The sequence below is a fragment of the Hesperophylax consimilis genome, chromosome 27 (assembly GCF_061612785.1).
Source record: "Hesperophylax consimilis isolate HC1 chromosome 27, BYU_Hcon_1.0, whole genome shotgun sequence".
In the NCBI taxonomy this organism is placed as follows: Eukaryota; Metazoa; Arthropoda; class Insecta; order Trichoptera; family Limnephilidae; genus Hesperophylax; species Hesperophylax consimilis.
In genome coordinates this window covers 8323066-8342276 of record NC_142862.1, presented here as the reverse complement: position 1 = coordinate 8342276, position 19211 = coordinate 8323066, and the positions used below count along the sequence as shown (strand labels likewise).

General features: G+C 34.6%; 1 protein-coding gene across 6 annotated transcripts in view; it reads right to left on the bottom strand.

Annotated features, from left to right (window-relative positions):
• hoe1 (OCA2 melanosomal transmembrane protein hoepel1) overlaps positions 1-19211 on the bottom strand; it is a 166771-nt gene that overhangs the window by 23374 nt on the left and 124186 nt on the right. For all 6 annotated transcript variants that reach the window (XM_089648096.1, XM_089648098.1, XM_089648099.1 and 3 more), the window contains 2 exons: positions 10743-10896; positions 484-609 (listed from right to left, as the gene is read on the bottom strand). In XM_089648096.1, the coding sequence (XP_089504222.1) occupies positions 484-609; positions 10743-10896 (280 nt within the window). The remainder of the gene's footprint in view (positions 1-483; positions 610-10742; positions 10897-19211) is intronic.

Here is a 19211-nt window from a genome sequence, read left to right as displayed (position 1 = left end):
TTCCCTCATCCCATTTCATACTCGCTTCTGAAATATTTAATAAATTTCTCACATTCATAGAAATTTCGCCTCTAACCAATTAATTTTATTTTATTGTTATTTTAAACGAATATTAACATTTTTATTTATACAGACTTATCCACAGGAAAGAGTCGTAGAAGCGACCCGTTATTATATGACAAATTAATGTCAACAGTTTAGGAATGATGGACGCGCATTTGGCGTTTCCCGGTTGTGCATCGGTGCAGACGAGATCATTGAAGCGAGTTCTATCATTGAAATACCGATAGAACAAGTAAAAATTGATGATTAACATGAGAACCTTTATATCCGGCCTCCGTGGTCGAAGGGTAAGGCTCTCAACTAGAAATTCATAGGTCACAGGTTATAGTCATAGGATACAGTGTACTTGCAGCACGTTCTATGGAACGTGGAAAGGAAGATACTCTCAGTATAACTTTTTTAAAGAAATTTGCCACTCACCTGACATTACCGAGTGCACCGCCCGCTTCTCCTACGATATTTGACTTCAGAAAACTAACTCTGGCTTTTCCAAATATCGTCTTGTCTCCTCCTTGAGAAAGAGCTGATGCTGTGTCATTCTTCCCTCTGAAATAACAATAAACGATTTATAACTAGTTCATCTTTATATTCTGCACACCTATGTTTCAAGTTCGGAGAGGACGACCCAACAAAACTTCTCTGGACTCTGGACATATGGTACAAAACAAATTATTTAATCAAACAGTGGATAGAGAATAGTAGACTAGTCAGATGGACTGTATATATTAATATCTGGGGGTTAATGCTTCGAGTGCATCGACAAACAATGTCTAGATCACTGTCTTCAGCACACTTATCCAATAATCACTGTGCGAAAATGTCTACTTCAGAACACTTATCCAATAATCACTGTGCAAAAATGTCTACTTTAGAACACTTATCCAATAATGAATATGCGAAAATCTCTACTTCAGCACACTTATCCAATAATCACTCTGCGAAAATGTCTACTTCAGAACACTTATCCAATAATGAATATGCGAAAATGTCTACTTCAGCACGTTTATCTAATAATCACTGTGCGAAAATGTCTGCTTCAGAACACTTATCCAATAATGAATATGCTAAAATGTCCACTTTAGCACACCTCTCCAATAATCACTCTGCAAAAATGTCTACTTCAGAACACCAATAATCACTGTGCGAAAATGTCTACTTCAGAACACCAATAATCACTGTGCGAAAATGTCTACTTCAGAACACCAATAATCACTGTGCGAAAATGTCTACTTCAGAACACTTATCCAATAATGAATATGCGAAAATGTCTACTTCAGCACGTTTATTTATTATTATTTTTATTTTATTTTATTTTATTAGGAACATTAACAGGTTTATAACATAACATGCATAGAGAGAGAGAAAAAATAAGTAAAAGAATTAGGTTACAACCCAATAACCAATGTTCACATCATGCAATAAAGATAAAGAAGGTTAAAAAAAAAAAAAGCAATAAACAAACAAAGAAGACAAAGAAAGAAATTTAATAATCACTATGCGAAAATGTCTGCTTCAGAACACTTATCCAATAATCACTATGCTAAAATATCTACTTCAGCCCACCTATACAATAATCACTGTGCGAAAATGTCTACTTCAGCACACAGCGCGTAGATGTTAAAAATGACACCGAAAACAAAATTATTGGTTCCAAAAATTGTAACAAAAACATTTATCAAAAAGAAAGTTAATTATTTCGCAGTCAAAATATCGAAAGAAGCATTGCCATCTACCTTTTGTTGGTCTACAAGGACCAAATTTGTCTGCCAAGATATTATTATCTTTAATAAATACCCCATTGGTGGGGCAAATTATTGGGGCGAAAAAATTTTTATCGAGAACTCAAAACAATCTATATTTTAAAGGATTTAACTACGAATACATGTGAAAGAAGCTAAAAGTCTTGCTGCTTTTCGTGGGTTATGCCTAAGTGTTATAAATAATCAGTTTTACATGTAGTGTAAAGTGTGCCTAAATGTCACACAAATAATTTGTTAGTAATTAGTAATAGTAAAGGTTTATACTAGATATAATTTTTTGAAACTAAATAAAAGCGTAAGACACGCCATATCTATAGTTGATATATCTATGTAGAAGTGCCTATGTCAGTTTTGCTATTTTAATGCTATGATACATAGACCGGTCAGTGGCTAAGTTGGCATCGTGTTTGCAAAATTTTCCGCTTACTGTGGTGGTAGTAGGAGATTTTCAAATATTGTCAAGTTATTCGTAACCCGTGAATGTTTGTATTTCTTTTAAAAAAATCTTTTAATAAAACTATTTCAGGGACTCTAAGTTGATGAAATTGTGGCCTATCTAATATGAAAGTCAAAATAACTTGTGTTTTAGTGTTTTTTACGCCAAGAATTTTATAAACAATTTGTATTTAGAGCTATTTACAAATTTGACACGAGCACAAGATACAAATCATTGAGGTATATAAATCAACGTTACCTCGATATGATATAAACGAGGGAGATGGGTCATAAAATATTATTATTTATTTATTTGTGAGGAACAAACATCTTTTATAATACAACGATAAATTCATTGGAGATTCAACAAGGTTAGGGAAGGTTAGGTTAGGTTAGGAAAGGTAAGCCAAAAACTTATTTTGGTAATATTTGTTTTATTTAGCTAACAAATTTTATTTTGCCTTTCAACTAAAATTCTATGTGATAGGAATAGATTAAATGAATAAAGTTGTTAACCGCCCTTGGGGTGATTTTATCACGAAAATGGCGCTATACAAATAATTTATTCATTATTATTTAATTTTATTCATAATTATTTATTTATATTTAAATGGAGAACCTCTCATAATAGTAGAAACAACGAAATATTTAGGGCATATCATCACCAACAACTTAACGGATGACGACGACATCGATAGGCAGAGGCGAGCACTGAGCATAAAAAGTAACATGCTCAGTCGAAGATTTCGACTCTGCAGCCCGCAGGTGAAAAGGACGCTATTCTCAGCTTTCTGCACTACCTTGTATACTTGCGAGCTGTGGGCCAATTTCAAAAAGCGAACCATGGAAAGGCTTCGGATTCAATACAATAATGCCTACCGCATAATGTTCGGACTTCCAAGGCACTGCAGTGCCTCCTCGATGTTCATGGAGGGAAGAGTTCCCGGCTTTGCTGCCCTAATGAGATCCAGGGTAGCCGGAACGAGGGGAAGGATCAATAACTCCAGAAACATCCTCATCATCGAATCCCGCCAGACCTCAGGATCGAGCATCGAAAAACATTGGAGAAAAATATTGGCCCCCATAATTATCGCTCCGATGATAAGCTTACAAGATATTTAAATGTTTTATGTTAACACTCTCCATTCTATATAGTTCCTTTTACTTTTTCTTATATTTTATTTGCTCTATCAAACTTACATTTTAAATTATTTGTACTTAATTGTATCTCTGTATATAACATTGTAGTTATATTTTATGGATTGTGTGGGATTGCACTAACCTCCCCACATTCTGGAATAAACAATTATTTATTATTTATATTTATTTATTAATAATCAGGAGGCAAAGGTAAGAGGAATATAGGATAAGAATAGGGTATGCTCCCGATATAGCATTAATTCTGTTCTTTATTTCTGAATGTTATTGTTAAGAATGTCGATTATAAAATTGTGTTTTTAAATTTTTTTCTAAGTTAGTTCTGCTAATATAATTTTTTTTAAATCGGTTTATCGGGTTGGTCTTGGCGGATATATTAGGTTCCATGCTAACTCAATGCAGTGACTATTCAACACACCTTTAAAAAGTGATATAAAGTCATTAAAAACGGTGAATTTTTTTTTAACCTAACCTAACTTAACCTAACCTAACCTAACCTAACCTAACCTAACCTAACCTAACCTAACCTAACCTAACCTAACCTAACCTAACCTAACCTAACCTAACCTAACCTAACCTACTTAACCCAGTTAATAAAGTTTTTGTTTCATCACTTTCCATGACTTTATATAAATTTTTAAAGATGTGATGAATTATCATTTTGATGATTTATCCGGTCACCGAAATATTAAATACACGATATACTCCAATTTAAACCATCACTAAAATAGTTCCTTTTAAACAAATTTCACTACACCCCACACGAATATTTTACATGAATTAAATACCTCGTTTCTATTTATATAAACAATTTAATCTATGAAAATAAAAATGTAAATGTTCGTATGTTTAAAATATCTGCGAAAGTTCTTCACGGATTGCTTAGAAATTTTGACAAAACGTTGCATTCAAATACGCGTGTGTTTTTATATTTATATTATAGAGATGTCAACTGTGATAGGTAAAAACATGTTTTTTTAAAACAGTGCCATCTGTTGTACAAACACGTTTTTAAACAGCGCCATCTGTTGGACGTAAAGCAACACGCGCTATTGTTTCTCTATCAACACAGACAGACTGAGTCACAGCAACGCGTGCCGGGGTACAGCTAGTATAATAATAATAATGTAATTACTAGTAATTGGGTTAGCTGTAAGAAATGGGATGTACCTATAAGCTATACCTTTTGTACTTTCTGTGAACTTGTATAATAGACGTTTTTTGAATTTGAATTTTTATAAAATTAATGAGCTCATTCGAGTACAGGCCATTATTAAGAATTTTAAATAATGAGATTTCATCAAAAATTAATCGTCGTGTTTGAAGTGAATTGAAGTTGTTGAATTTTATCGAATTGTAGCGTAATGAAAAAATTACGGGCTTAAAAATTTTTTGTTGAATTCTTTCGATTCTTTAAGTATTCTGATCGGTGTGCAGTGTTCTAACGGTTCCATGATAACTCAACACAGTGACAATTCAACAAACTTTTAAAAAGTGAAATAAAGTCATTAGAAACAATGAAAAAAAATATTTTTTAACCCTACCTTACCTAACCTAACCTACTTAACCCAGTTAATAAAGTTTTTGTTAAATCACTTTCCATGACTTTATATAACTTTTTAAAGATGTGATGAATTATCATTGTGATGATTTATCCGGTCACCTTTGAATACATACAAGGTGTCCGGGGATAAGTGCACTCGATTTGAGAGGTGATTTTACATGTTAATGCAAGTAAACAAAAAAATATTTTCGATATTTCAACGTTTTAAGGCAGTTTTTTGTTATTTGTTTTTGGGGTGTTATGCCGTGTTGCGCTAACTCCTTCTTTAGCCAACGTTTCGGACAGCATTGCAGTGTCCATCATCCAAAATAACACATCTGCCCTGATGATGGACACTGCAATGCTGTCCGAAACGTTGGCTAAAGAAGGAATTAGCGCAACACGGCATAACACCCCAAAAACAAATAACAAAAATACTTTTGGCCGTGAAAATCTTAAATCATATTTGTTTTAAGGCAGTTTTCTGGTACAAATAAATATTCTTCTAGGAAATACATTGTGATGATTTATCCGGTCACCGTTCTAAGAGGGGGTGGATATACAGTGTGTGTAAAGATTGTAAAGGGAATACAGAGTATTTAGGACCAGGAAAGAATTTGATATCCGAATTATAAATCCCAGCATTTCATTTCACTAGTTTGTTTGTTGAAGTTTAGTTTAAAATCCAGTATTACCCCAAGGTTATTAAAATCATCCTGTAGCCGCGCGCAATACGCGCGTCGCCAATATTGATCGTCCTTTCCTCCCGTCTACGCACAACGGCACCTTTGTTTCTAGCTAAACACCAAACGCACACGTTTCCTTACACAGCCGCATTGATAATTCATGCAGTTTATGTCCTTCGTACACTGTGAAGCAACCACAAGTAGCCTACCGATATGCTACTTTTTAAAGCTGATTTCCGTACACGGCGCTACCCGAATTATGCTGAATTTGATCATTTTTTCCCTAGTACAGCCGTGGAATTAAAACAATGCCAAGTGACTCAGTGTAATTCGCCGGACTTGAAACATGAATTCTAACTTTGATTTATTTGTACAAAATTGCTGAAAAATAATGCACCTACCAATGTAATCACGCACATATAGATTTACATAATAAAAATAATCCATTCTTATTTGCTTACTCTATAGCACTATGTTTGATTTTATATATTTTTTATAACTACATACTTTTTATATTCTTTTGTATGTATCTATTTTACTTTAGGGAAATCAACAGTTTATAATGTGGTTCATTAATACATGTGTAATTTACCTAACTGAGAAACCAATTACAGATTTCCTCAATATACTATTGTATTATGTATCTAAAAATGTAAACACTAAAAAATATTATGCTATTATAACAAACGTTATTTATGTTCTATACTTTTATATTATTTTTATATTCTACTGTATTCTTCCATATTTATTTATATTACTATAATAGTCATTTACATTATTTATGTTCTACTTTCATACTATTTTCACGTTATTTATGTTCTATACTTTTATATTATTTTTATATTCTACTGTATTCTTCCATATTTATTTATATTACTATAATAGTCATATACATTATTTATGTTCTACTTTCATACTATTTTCACGTTATTTATGTTCCATACTTTCATAATATTTTTATATTCTACTGTATTCTTCCATATATCACTATAAAGTCATTTACATTATTTTATGTTTGTAAATATTCTTTAATAATATGTTATTTTATATTCTCTCACATTCAGCGGCGACGGCCGGCGTGGTCTAGTGGTATACGCTTTTGACTACAGATCCGAAGGTCGCGGGTTCGAACCCGGCGTGCGCAAATAAATTTTATTTGATTAATTTGTGTTATTTCACAATTAATTAATTAAAATAATATATAGTATATTTGCGGCACGTTCCAGAGTGGAAGATACTCTCAGTATCGCCCTGGTGTAAGACCACCATTCAGAATTGAAACGTTGCTTGAAATGGCTTTAGCCGTGTTTGGTGACCAGATCTGAATAGCCAGGTACTTCCTCACCTTCCTCTTCCCCATCTCCCTCCCCAATACCCTCAGCCTCACAACATACCCCAATTGGGGATGCCATAGTCTCACTGGCTCCAGACGGGAGCAGTTGGGACTCTTGTGCGGTAATACTGTAAAAAAAAAAAAAAAAAATTCTTTATGTTAATGTATAGAAAATCGAACACCATAACACGGGCATGTGCCTAACATGGTGGTCAAAAAATCCTCAATGCATGTAACAAACAATTCAATGAATAAAGATACTTGAAACTCTAGCGAGGAAGGCAGTAATGTTGTTTTTCTTCAAATTTACAAACTTAAAAAATGATCTAAGAGAAGATTTTGGGTTCACTTATACACGGAGAAAACTTACTGATATGGAATATTGTTAATTTATTAAAAATCTGGTCAAATTATTGGTTTTCCTGTTATAAACGGGACTGGAGGCCTATAAAGAATGAATTCACAAATTGCATAAGAAACTATCAGTAAAGCACGAATATGTTATAAAGAAATCGAACACTTCGGAAAAATAAAAATATTTTCACATCATGTGCATTATATTTACACGGATAGAGCCACTTGCATGAACACGTGTTCAGATATATTCTGAATGCGAACCACACGAGAATTATGCCAAATAGACTTTTCTTTCCAACCATGCACTATGGCTACTCCGTTAAATCTTTTCGATAAAATATAATACCAACATGGATATTTTTCAAGGCGATGCCATACGTAGTAATGCAAAATCGTGTGTTTTTGGTTTGAAAATTTGGTCGCCTAGAAATGTTTCAGATGCTTTAATTAAATACGGCGAGTACATCTTGGCCTTTGAAATAATCGAGTATTTTTTAGATAAGTTTTTTTATAAGCCCAGAAAAAATAATGTATAAGGCCTATGAAAACTGCTTTCAAGTTCAAAATCTCCTGCTTACGAACCCATTTTCGGTTATGATTTTATTGTATTATGTGGCAAATTAAGTTATTTATAAAATGATCGGAAAAAATTAAATATTTATGTCTGAACATCCACAAAATAAAATAAAAGGACCTTTTTGGCCATGTTTTTTTCTTGCATAAATCAAAACAGGCGGATGGTGTTAAGCGGAAATTTAAACCTTATCGCCATCTACGTAAGGGTTGTTATTGATAGCGGCTCAATTTAAAATATTACACGACGTAGTGCATCGTCTTAAAAAAAAATTAACAACCAAATCATGTTCAGATGGCACTTCTTTCATACGAGTAGCAGATGCGAATGCAATCGCGTAGCGTGCTACCAAACCCGTAGTAGACGCGTCGTATCATGTACGAACGCTATCAAAATGGAATGGCGGACCCACAAGCAGCGCGTATGCTACGCGCACAAAACTCGAGTCGCTTGTAAGTATATCCGTGTACGAATGGCCTTAGTCGCGGCGAGGCGACAGTCGACACGCTTCTATGCCATACCTCCCCTTGTTTCCACTGCCTACATTTCGGAAAATATAAGAAGATATCGCTGAAGTGTTACATAACAATATAACTATTCATGACAAAAACTGCACGAAAACTGATAATTGCTTAACTAAATCAAAAGTATTGTTTTTAATGTCAAACCGCACAAGAGTCCCAACTGCTCCCAAGCTCTGGAGCCAGTGAAACTATGGCATACCCAATCGGGGTATGTTGTGTGGCTGAAAGTACTGGGGAGGGGAAGAAGATGAACCATGGTCACCGAACATGGCCAAAGCCATTTCAATTCTGAATGGTGGTCTTATATCAGGGCGATACTGAGAGAATCTTCCAATCTGAAACGTGCCGCAAATGATTATTTTGTAAAATAATACAAATTAAGAAAATAAAATTTACTTGCGCACGTCGTCAATTTAACCCGCGACCTCCAGCTTGCTAGTCGAGAGCCTTACCCCTCGACCGTGTACATAAAATACCTCGAAATAATAATAGACAACAAAATAAATTGGAAAGACTACATTAACCTTACAGAGAAGCGATTGCATAACTTAGCATAAGTTGCATAGGGTTCATTTTATTTAGATACAATATAATTTGTTACACAAAATTGTAAAATGGTGGCTTCAACACGGCTAAAGCATCCAATGAGGCTCAAATTACCAAATAATATTTGATATAAAATACTTCTAATGTATCAATAAAAAATTGACGAGAAAATATTTAAAATGATTTGTTACGCTTTAGTGTAATCGCTTTTACAGTACAAAATTAATATGTGGGGAGGCGCGTATAGAATCTCCCTGCAATCATTAATAACTACCATTTAATTAAAAAAATATACCATATAATGCCGCTCTCCAAATTTACTTCATAAAAAATCCACCCAGTGCAATCTTTAGCGATAGATTCAAAACAAAGGAATAAATATCCATTCCAATATATATATATTATTGAGAACCACGACGGCACAACATCATTATCATTTTCTCGGTATAAAATGGCAAAATACATTATTATCTAATAACAAACTTGTAAAAGAACAAATTAAGTATGCACATTTTAAATTGCAGAAGTCTTTGAATTTAGATAATGATTTATCATAGATTAATAAATTACATCACGCTATTCATTATAAAGTAAAAAAACATATCCTTTAATAGTCTTAAATTTGCTTTCAAGATACAACTTATTGCAATATTACCTGTAGAGGTATGCCTGTTTATTTTACTATCTATATATTTGCCATCAGCATGCCTTAATCGTTAATAACATTATTATTACACTAGCAGTTGGTTGGGCTTTGCCCAGTTTAAGTGATACTAACAACAGTTACATTTGATAGGTAGATATTAGGTCATTCGCAGAAAGAGGGTGAGTATATATTGTTAAAACACGGAACAGGAAATATTGTAAAAAAAAAAACAAAAAGCTTGTAAACAACCTCGAACCATTGTAAAACGAATGAAGAATAAATAAATAAATTTAAAAAATATATATTTAAACATTCATATATGCATCGGTAGTGATATATGTTAAGGGTTATAGATGATGTTGTGGTACTTTAAAGTTTCGGTCAAAGAAAATCCAAATGGTATATTCTTCAATGTGGCAAAATATTAGAAATGCAATTTTAATATTAGCGAAATTTTGAAAAGATGTCACTTAATGCCATTTGAAAAATGCATTGAACGTGATCTGGAAAAATAGCAAAGGTGCAAATGAATATTTTCTCCATAACATAAATTCAATAATTTGTATGTAATGTATCTAAATGAAATAAACTTTCGTAAAAAAATCTCTTATTTTCTTTTAATAAAAACTACCCCACAAATAATAATAACGCTTTGTTTTAATGAGCCAAGTTTTGTGTTTTATTAAAGTGGCCAATAGATACAAGTGCCATCAAAAGGTAACTTAAGGTGAAAAGTAAGACATGACATAAAGATGTATCTGCTTAAAATGTCAAAACACAATAAAACCTTGTTCGGATGCTAAATACGCATCTTTAAATATATTAAACTTGAAATTATCTTTTAATACCCTGTCCAAGTTTCCAAGTCATTTCAAAACATTTTTTTCTCTCCTCTAAAATTGTGCCATTAGGAGGTACGACCCTTTGCCATATAACTATCTATATATATTACGAAAAAAGTGACGTAATAAAAATCGGAAAACTTTGAATACGAGAGCGGAAACGAGGGTGATCTGTAAGTATGTAATACAAATGATTCAGGCACTCGTAGGAAGAAAATTTGAATGGGAAACATTATTTTGTCATCTGAATAAATTTAGAAAATGATTTAGCTCACTTATTGGCGTCCTGCCGGTTCCACTCCACGTCCCCGTTGGCCCCGCCCGGGGCAGGCAGAGAATGTGCAGTGCCACCGGTATCTTCCTGATAGTCCGTGGCGGTGAGGTCCAACTGGGTGTCCGTAGAGGCTGTGGTGTTGGCCGTTGATATTCCTAAATCAAATTAACAAAAATATTTAGGGTTGTACGAATTTTATACACAGTGTCCGGAAACTAGTGATTAAAGTTGGAAATAAGGGAACATTGTGATTTTTTAATACATCTATTTGAATTTCACTTTTGTTTTCGGTAATGAATAATTGAATGAAAGCAAATCTTGGAAGCGACAACTAACCCACTTTACTTTTTCACAAAATTTACTCGAATAAGAAAACTCCAATAAAAAAATATCACAAAATCGACTCCAATGTAATGTAGGTAGATAAATTAAATGTAATGTAGGTGGATTAACTAATTAATTTTACAATAGAATGCAGGAAGATTGATTAAATGTAATATAGGTAGATTAAGGACGGGTTGTTTCGGAGAATTTGAACAGTTCATCAAATTTCAACGTTCATTTCCGGGTACTGTGAAAGTCTTATTCAAGTTCTGTTATTATATCATTATAGGCTAGTTGCATGAAAAAACTGAAATAATAACAGAACTTGAAAAAATCTTTCACAGAACTGGAAAATTAACTTTGAAATTTGAAGAATTGTTCAATTTCTCCGAAACAACCCGTTCCTAATTAATAAGATTTTATATAAGTTCCATTTGCTAAGCTCTGAATGTCACCCTATCTGTCTTTATTATCTACTTTGCTTCTTCTTTTGAATAATGATTAATGATTAGTTATGGTTCAAATATTGTTACAATATACTGTCAAATTACCCATCTGGTAACACATCTAATACTTATTTTTTCTTTAATTTTGAAATATTTTGTGTTTGTATGTAGAATTACTCTATGTTTGTGATTACTCTTATGTTTGCTTCACTCAAATGTAAATTGTTAACCTCGATACAGGCTTAGTCCTAGTGAGGTTGATTTATATGTGAAAAAAAGTGTTTTATGTATAGTGAGATGCAATAAATAAATAAATTAATATTACAATGTAATCTAGGTAGATTAATTAAATGTAATGTAGGTAGATTAACCAATTAACATTACAATGTAATGTAGGTAGATTGATTAAATGTAATGTAGGTAGATTCCAATTAACATTACAATGTAATGTAGGTAGATTGATTAAATGTAATTTGGGTTGATTAACTAATTAATATTACAACGTAATCTATCTCCCGGCGTTGAAAGTACCTTCCGAAATTTTAAGTACTTTCAAATAAAGTAAAAAGTTAAATGTAAAACGAAAGATGAAATATAAATATTCTTATCAATACGCTATTAATATTGCAAAGTTAAAACGAAAATTTATAAAATAATGAAATAAAGAAATAATAATTATTGTGTAGGCAAAGGACACAATTTTACGACTGGTCGTTTAAAGTTCCCGGAAGGGGTCCTTACGCGTGCGACACGAACCACTCCGTCTTTACCAGGGAACACCTCCTCAACAACACCCACCGGCCAATAAAGTGGAGGCGCATCCTCTTGATGCACCAATACTATGGTACCTACTAGAATGTTATTCGCGGGACTATTCCATTTTTTTCTCATCTGCAGAGAGTGAAGATACTCTATATGCCACTTCTTCCAATAAGATTGAACGAGGTGGTCCAAAAGCTCTTTCCTTTTCAGTAGACTAATGCGTTCATTAGTCAAATCATAAGCAGGTAGATGCTGAATCGGGGTAGACATCAGAAAATGAGCCGGAGTAAGAGCTTCTGGATAATGAGAACTGCTTAATAAACATAATGGCCGTGAATTAAGTACAGCCTCTATTTGTGTCAGAACTGTGAGAAGCTCTTCATAACATAAAAGTTGAGTACCCACAACCCTATACAGATGCGATTTAATGCATTTAATATTTGACTCCCATAATCCTCCAAAGTGAGGAGCGCGGGGTGGAATCGTCTTCCATTCAATTCTCCGAATGTTAAATTCATTGCGAAGAACTTCTTTAGTTGAATTTGCCTCTAAAAAATTATATAAGTCATCCAGACAATTCTTTGCGCCTATGAAATTTGTCGCATTGTCACTGTACATACATGAAACCGGTCCGCGTCTGGATAGAAAACGCTTAAATGCGTTTAAAAAATTGTCCGTGCTTAGATCTGATACCACTTCCATATGTATAGCCTTCGTTGTTAAACAAATAAATAGACATATATATGCCTTTTGACTTTTTACCCCACGACGCCTAGAAAGGGTTATATTTATTGGTCCGGCAAAATCTACACCCGTATGTGTAAATGCCTTTGCTTCCTGAACTCTAGCTGTAGGTAAATCTGCCATTAGCGGTATAATATTAGAAGGTGCAGTTTTAAAACAGAAATTACAAGCATGTACTCTTTTGCGTATTAGATTTCTCCCCGATAAGATCCAATAACGCTGTCTAATTATTGACATAAGGAGATGTGCACCAGTATGACAATTCACACGATGGTGAAAGTCTATAATTATATCGACAATATGATCCTGTCTTGGCAAAAATACTGGATGTTTGTTTTCAAAAGGTATATTCGCGTTTGTTAATCTACCACCTATACGTAACAAGCCATTATGATCTAAGAACGGGTTTAGTTTTCGGATTGAAGGTGAGCATAATTTATCCCTCTGTATTAATTGTATATCGGCACTAAAATACCTATTCTGTAAAGCTTTTAATACATTCATTTCAGCAATGTTTAATTCCGTGGAACTTATAACTGTTGAGCGTGATAACTTTCGCATAAATCGTAAAATATATACCACAATTCTCAGCAGTTTTGGCCATGAGGAAATTTTTAAAGCGAGATTATATATCGGAGAATTTTCCTCTATTGACGTTATCGTAAATGTATGCGATTTTTTCAATTCCAAAGTATTCTCCTCCTCTCGTGAGGGGGAAAATCTTTCGACAGGCCACTCGGATACTGGGTTCACAGCCCAGGGCGGACCGTGCCACCAAAGAGAATGATCGACCAGCTGAGCAGGCAGTAGTCCTCGTGATAAACAATCACTAGGATTGGTAACGCCATCTATGTGATAAAAATGTTTCGCGGGTAAATTTTCCTGAATTTCACTAACTCGATTAGCTACAAAAGTTTGCCACCGGTGAGGGGACGAGTGAATCCAAGAAAGTGCTATTTTTGAATCTGAAAAAGCAAATATATCGTTTATCGAAACGCGATTTCTATAAGTATCTATAATAGATCTAACGAGTCTAGATAAAATAAGCACAGCGCATAATTCCAATCGAGCGAGTGACACTGTTTTCAGAGGGGCCACCTTGGATTTAGAACATATCAAATTCATTGTAGTGTTGCCACCCTTATCCGTGACATGAAGATATATTACACAACCGTATGCTTTCATACTCGCATCTGCGAAGGCGATAATATTTATCGTGCAGTCCTCCTTTACTCCCAAATATCGAGGTAAATTTAAATTAGAAAGCATCGGTAATTCTTCCTTGAATTTGACATATCTATTAACAATACTTTGGGGTAGTTCCTCGTCCCATCCTACTTTCTCTAACCACAGCTCTTGTAAAAGTAATTTGGCATATAAAATTACCGGAGCAACCAAACCTAATACATCGAATAAACGAGCTATTGTGGAATGAATTGATCTTTTACATATAGTTTTTTCCTCCGTCGGACATATCATAAATCGAAAACAATCAGATATCGGATCCCATTTTAATCCTAAAATGCTACATTTATCCGAAAAATCCATTGTCGCGCGGTGCGACTCTGGTAATTGGGCCAGTAAATGAGGAGAATTACTCGACCATTTGACTAATTCAAATCCTCCACACTTGAACATCGCCATTAAATCTGTAGCCAAAGTGATGCCTTCACTTATAGTATTTACAGAATATACAAAATCGTCCATATATAAATCATTAATTGCAACTTCCGCCGCTTTCGGATAACGATTTCTTTCATCGCTCGCTAGCTGCCGTATAGTTCGCATTGCTAGAAATGGTGAACAGTTCAAACCAAACGCGAGTGAATTAAATTGATAAACTCCAATTTGTTCATCTTCGTGAAATCTATAAAGAATTTTTTGATATTTACGATGGCTTTCCGTTACCATTATACGTAGATACATTTGCTTAACATCTGCGGTTAATGCTACAGCGAATAAGCGAAATTTAATTAAAAGTGTAAATAAATTAGATTGCAAATTTGGACCTGTATACAAAGTATCATTAAGTGAAAACCCTGAACTGGTCTTTGTACTTGCATCTAATACAACACGAGTTTTAGTTGTTGATTTATCTTTACGAATTACTGCGTGATGAGGAATGAAATATCCCTCATCAATATTAGATGAAGACGGAACTTCAACCCTCATATATCCCTTTTCCAGATATTCAGAAACTACTTCATTATAACTGCAATGCAATTCTGGCGAAGTATTAAATTTCCGTTCTAAATATTCATATCGACGCTGCGCGACACGGCGCGAATCACCTAAATTATTAGGATCTATCTTAAACGGTAAAGATACAATATACCTTCCCGATTCATCCCGTTGGACTGACTCGAGGTACATTTTCTCACATTCTGCATCTTCAGCACTCATCAACGACTTAATAGGCATGTCTTCCATCGTCCAAAACTTGGATAACGCATTATATAAATCTACATTGGTTATGGGGCCGAACGTCCACGAAACCTCCGGCGTACACGTAGGTATTTCACCCATTACAATATACCCGAATACTGTCTGTATAGCCGGTGGTGCATTCGTATTATGTTTAGATAAAACCTTATTCCCCAGCAGAATATATGGAAATAACTGTGCACCTAATAAGATATCAACATCGGATGGAACGTTCCAGGATTCATCCGCTAAGTTTAAACCCACTAAATGCTCACATGACTTTGTGTCAACATGTTGTGTAGGAAGCTTATCAGTTATTTTATCGACAACTAATAGACTAATTTTATAAGTATCTTCTGAAACGCGGGATTTAATTTTTAACGCAACGTGTCCCAATATTGGTGTCTCTACTGAACCAACACTTTTAACTACTGAATTATTTAAAGGAATTATTTTAAGATTTAATTCATTACAAGTGTTTAAACTGATTAAATTTTGTTGCGAGGCGCAATCAATTAAACACCTTACGGTTACTTGATTATTTTTATTGTCATAAGCAAATAACTGCGCGGTTGACAGTAGTACATTCGTAGCTATATTACCCGCAGAAAAATTATTATAATGTTTATTATTACGCGCTATTAATGTAATGGCTTCGTTTTTCGATTGACTTTCAGTATTCACCGTGCTCTCAAAATGCAGAGCGGTGTGATGTCGTTTTTTACAAATTCTACAATCCGATTTAGATGGACATTTCACAGTTTTATGTTTATCGCTTAAGCAGTTTACACATAAATTATTTAATTTCACAAACTGAAAGCGAGCATTTGGTCTTAATTCGTTAAATTGTTCACATTTAAACAATTCAACATGATCAGAATGATTACATTTCCGACACCTGTTACGATTATTATTACTTGACTTCGGTTCGACCACAGCGAATGAATGCGTAACTTTGTTTTTATTATTAACAACTTTATTATCATTTTGCCCAGTTCGTTCTAGGATTTTGACATGCGACCGAATGTATTCTATTAAATCGGTATATGTAGGTATAGCTTTCTCCCGTATAGACATTTCGAAATTTTGCACCAACTGTATATCTAATTTTTTCAGTGCAACATGTAATATTATAAAATCGGTTAGGTCATCAATACCTAATTCCTTGAGTGCAGCTATGGAAGACGCAAACCGTTCAATAAAATTATTTAACTCATTTGGGTTACTAGGTGCCAATAATTTTAAATTCAAAATATTGTTCAGATAAAAGGTACCTAGCACGCGTTTGTCCTGATATTTCTTTTCGAGAGCTTCCCAAATTGAAAAATAATTTTGTTCGTTCGGAAGTATTCCCGCAAAAACTGACAACGCCTTTCCTTGGAGTTTCCCTATCAGATATTGCATCTTTTGCGACGTATTCAAATTTTGATTTGAGTGAATGTTTAATTTAAAAGCTTCATAAAATATCGACCAATTCTCTTGATTACCATCGAACGATGGCATCTCGATCGGTGGGAGTTTAATTAATGGTGAATTATTTAACTTCTGTCGATCACGTGATGAATCTTGCTTTGCTATAATGCTTTCGCGTATAGAAACTACAAAACAGTACTTATTTTCGAATTTACTCCATAAATCGAAATTCATATTGTAATTTGAATCCTTTTTCAACTGAAGTGTATGAAATTCATCACAAAATGTGTTAAATTGTGCATAATATGTAGCTATATTAACCGTTTGTTTAAGAAAATCCTCCGAACTTCTCGTCTCCCTGTCCGCAATACTTTTCGCTTTCTCGTATAATTCATTAACACGATTATGCATCAAATTAATCTTCGATTCTACTAACTTGATTTTAATATCCTGAGTACTATCGCTAGTCGCCATGATTAATTGTATGTAGAAATTTAAACACAACAATAATTACAAATGCAACCTAGTACATACAAATTAACAAAGTATAAAGAGGAAATAATATTTATTTATAACTTTAAATATGTTAATTTTAAATACCCCGTTGGTAATCCGGCTCGAAAGAACCAAAAATGATGTCGCGAAGCTGCGACTCCACTATATATTTTAAAGGTGGTGTGATATGCCACACGCCCAAAGGACCAGTCCCAAACTACTCCGAATGATAGGTTATGGGACGATATATGCATCCGACAAACCCGATGGACAGTGCAATAATCAAAGGTATAAATCTGGGCTTCTGGAGCACAAGATAAGCCCAGATTGGAATGCAGGAAAGATGGACTCACCCGTTGATGACTATCACACGTCTCCAGGAGTATTAGTTGATTTCACTTCACAAATTATATGTATATTCGCCCTGTCTGATATTAATTATCACTCCGAACTCTGATAAGCAACTGACACCACTTGTCAGATTTTACATGTGTCGCAACAATATTTTTAATATGGTGACATTTTGGGATGGGTAAAAAGGTAGGTAGGACATTTGCAGGATTTGGTATTGACATTACACTTGTCCTTTAAGCCTGTGGATGCATACCTAACAATCCCATATATATTGCGCGAACAATGTAGGTAGATTGATTAAAGGTAATTTGGGTTGATTAACTAATTAATATTACAACGTAATCTAGGTGGATTAATTAAATGTAATGTAGGTAGATTCCAATTAACATTACAATGTAATGTAGGTAGATTAATTAAATGTAATGTTTTTTTTTTTTTTTTTTATATTTACTCCACACAGGAGGCCCTGAAGAAAATAATTTCCCTCAGGGCCTATGTCATCTTTGGGGATGCTGTGTGGAGGGTCTTTTTGTGGAGAGGAAGGAGTGAACATGGGTCTTGAAGAGTCCCATGTTGTAGGAGGGAGGAAACACAGAGGCCGGCAGTTCGTTCCACAGCCGAGCTGTTGAACTTAAGAACGAATCATAGAAGCGACCCGTTCTCATGTGACAAGTGTCAACTGTGTACAAATGTTGGGCGCGCGTTTGGCGTGTATCCCGACTACGCACCGGTGCCGAAGGGATCAATGACGCTAGTTCCTCAGAGCATCTTCCATTGTAATACCGATAGAACAAGGACAGCATACCTACCTGACGCCTGTGCTCTAAAGATTGCAGTCCGTTTGTTAAGATTGGGGAATCTATCAAACGGACCGCCCGTTTCTGCACAGAGTCAAGGGTTTTTTTCAGGTATTTTGGGGCTCCAGACCAGAGATGGCTGCCAAATTCGACAGTAGGGCGCACTTGCGATTTGTACAGGGTGAGCAGTTGTGTACTATTAAAGTATCTGCGGGCCCTGTACAGTACGCCCAGCTTCTGAGAGGCCAACTTTACTCTAGCTTCGATGGAGCCCCCGTACCTGAGCTGGTCACTTATAGTTACACCAAGCATATCAATGGAAGGCCTGTTCGGAAGATTGCTTCCGTTGAAGGAGACTAGATTATCATTTGGATCCCTTTTAGACGTAATCAGACAGGATTGGGTCTTTGAAACATTAAATTCGACGAGATTATTTTTACCCCAGGAGGAAATACTCTCGAGATAACCGTCCATTCTCTGCTTCAAAGCCCTCCGAGCCGTTGGAGTTTGTAGGCAGATTAACCAGTTTTCCGCTTGTACCATTAGTTTTCGGACACTGGGTATATAATATTATGACGCGAATGTGAGTGATAGAAGTCGGGGACGCCCGAGGAAGACATGACACGATCAAGTGAATCAAATACTTGAGTAGGGCCATGTCAAGAGTTTGAATCAGAATATTATGTACAAGACGAAGTTATATGAATGTGA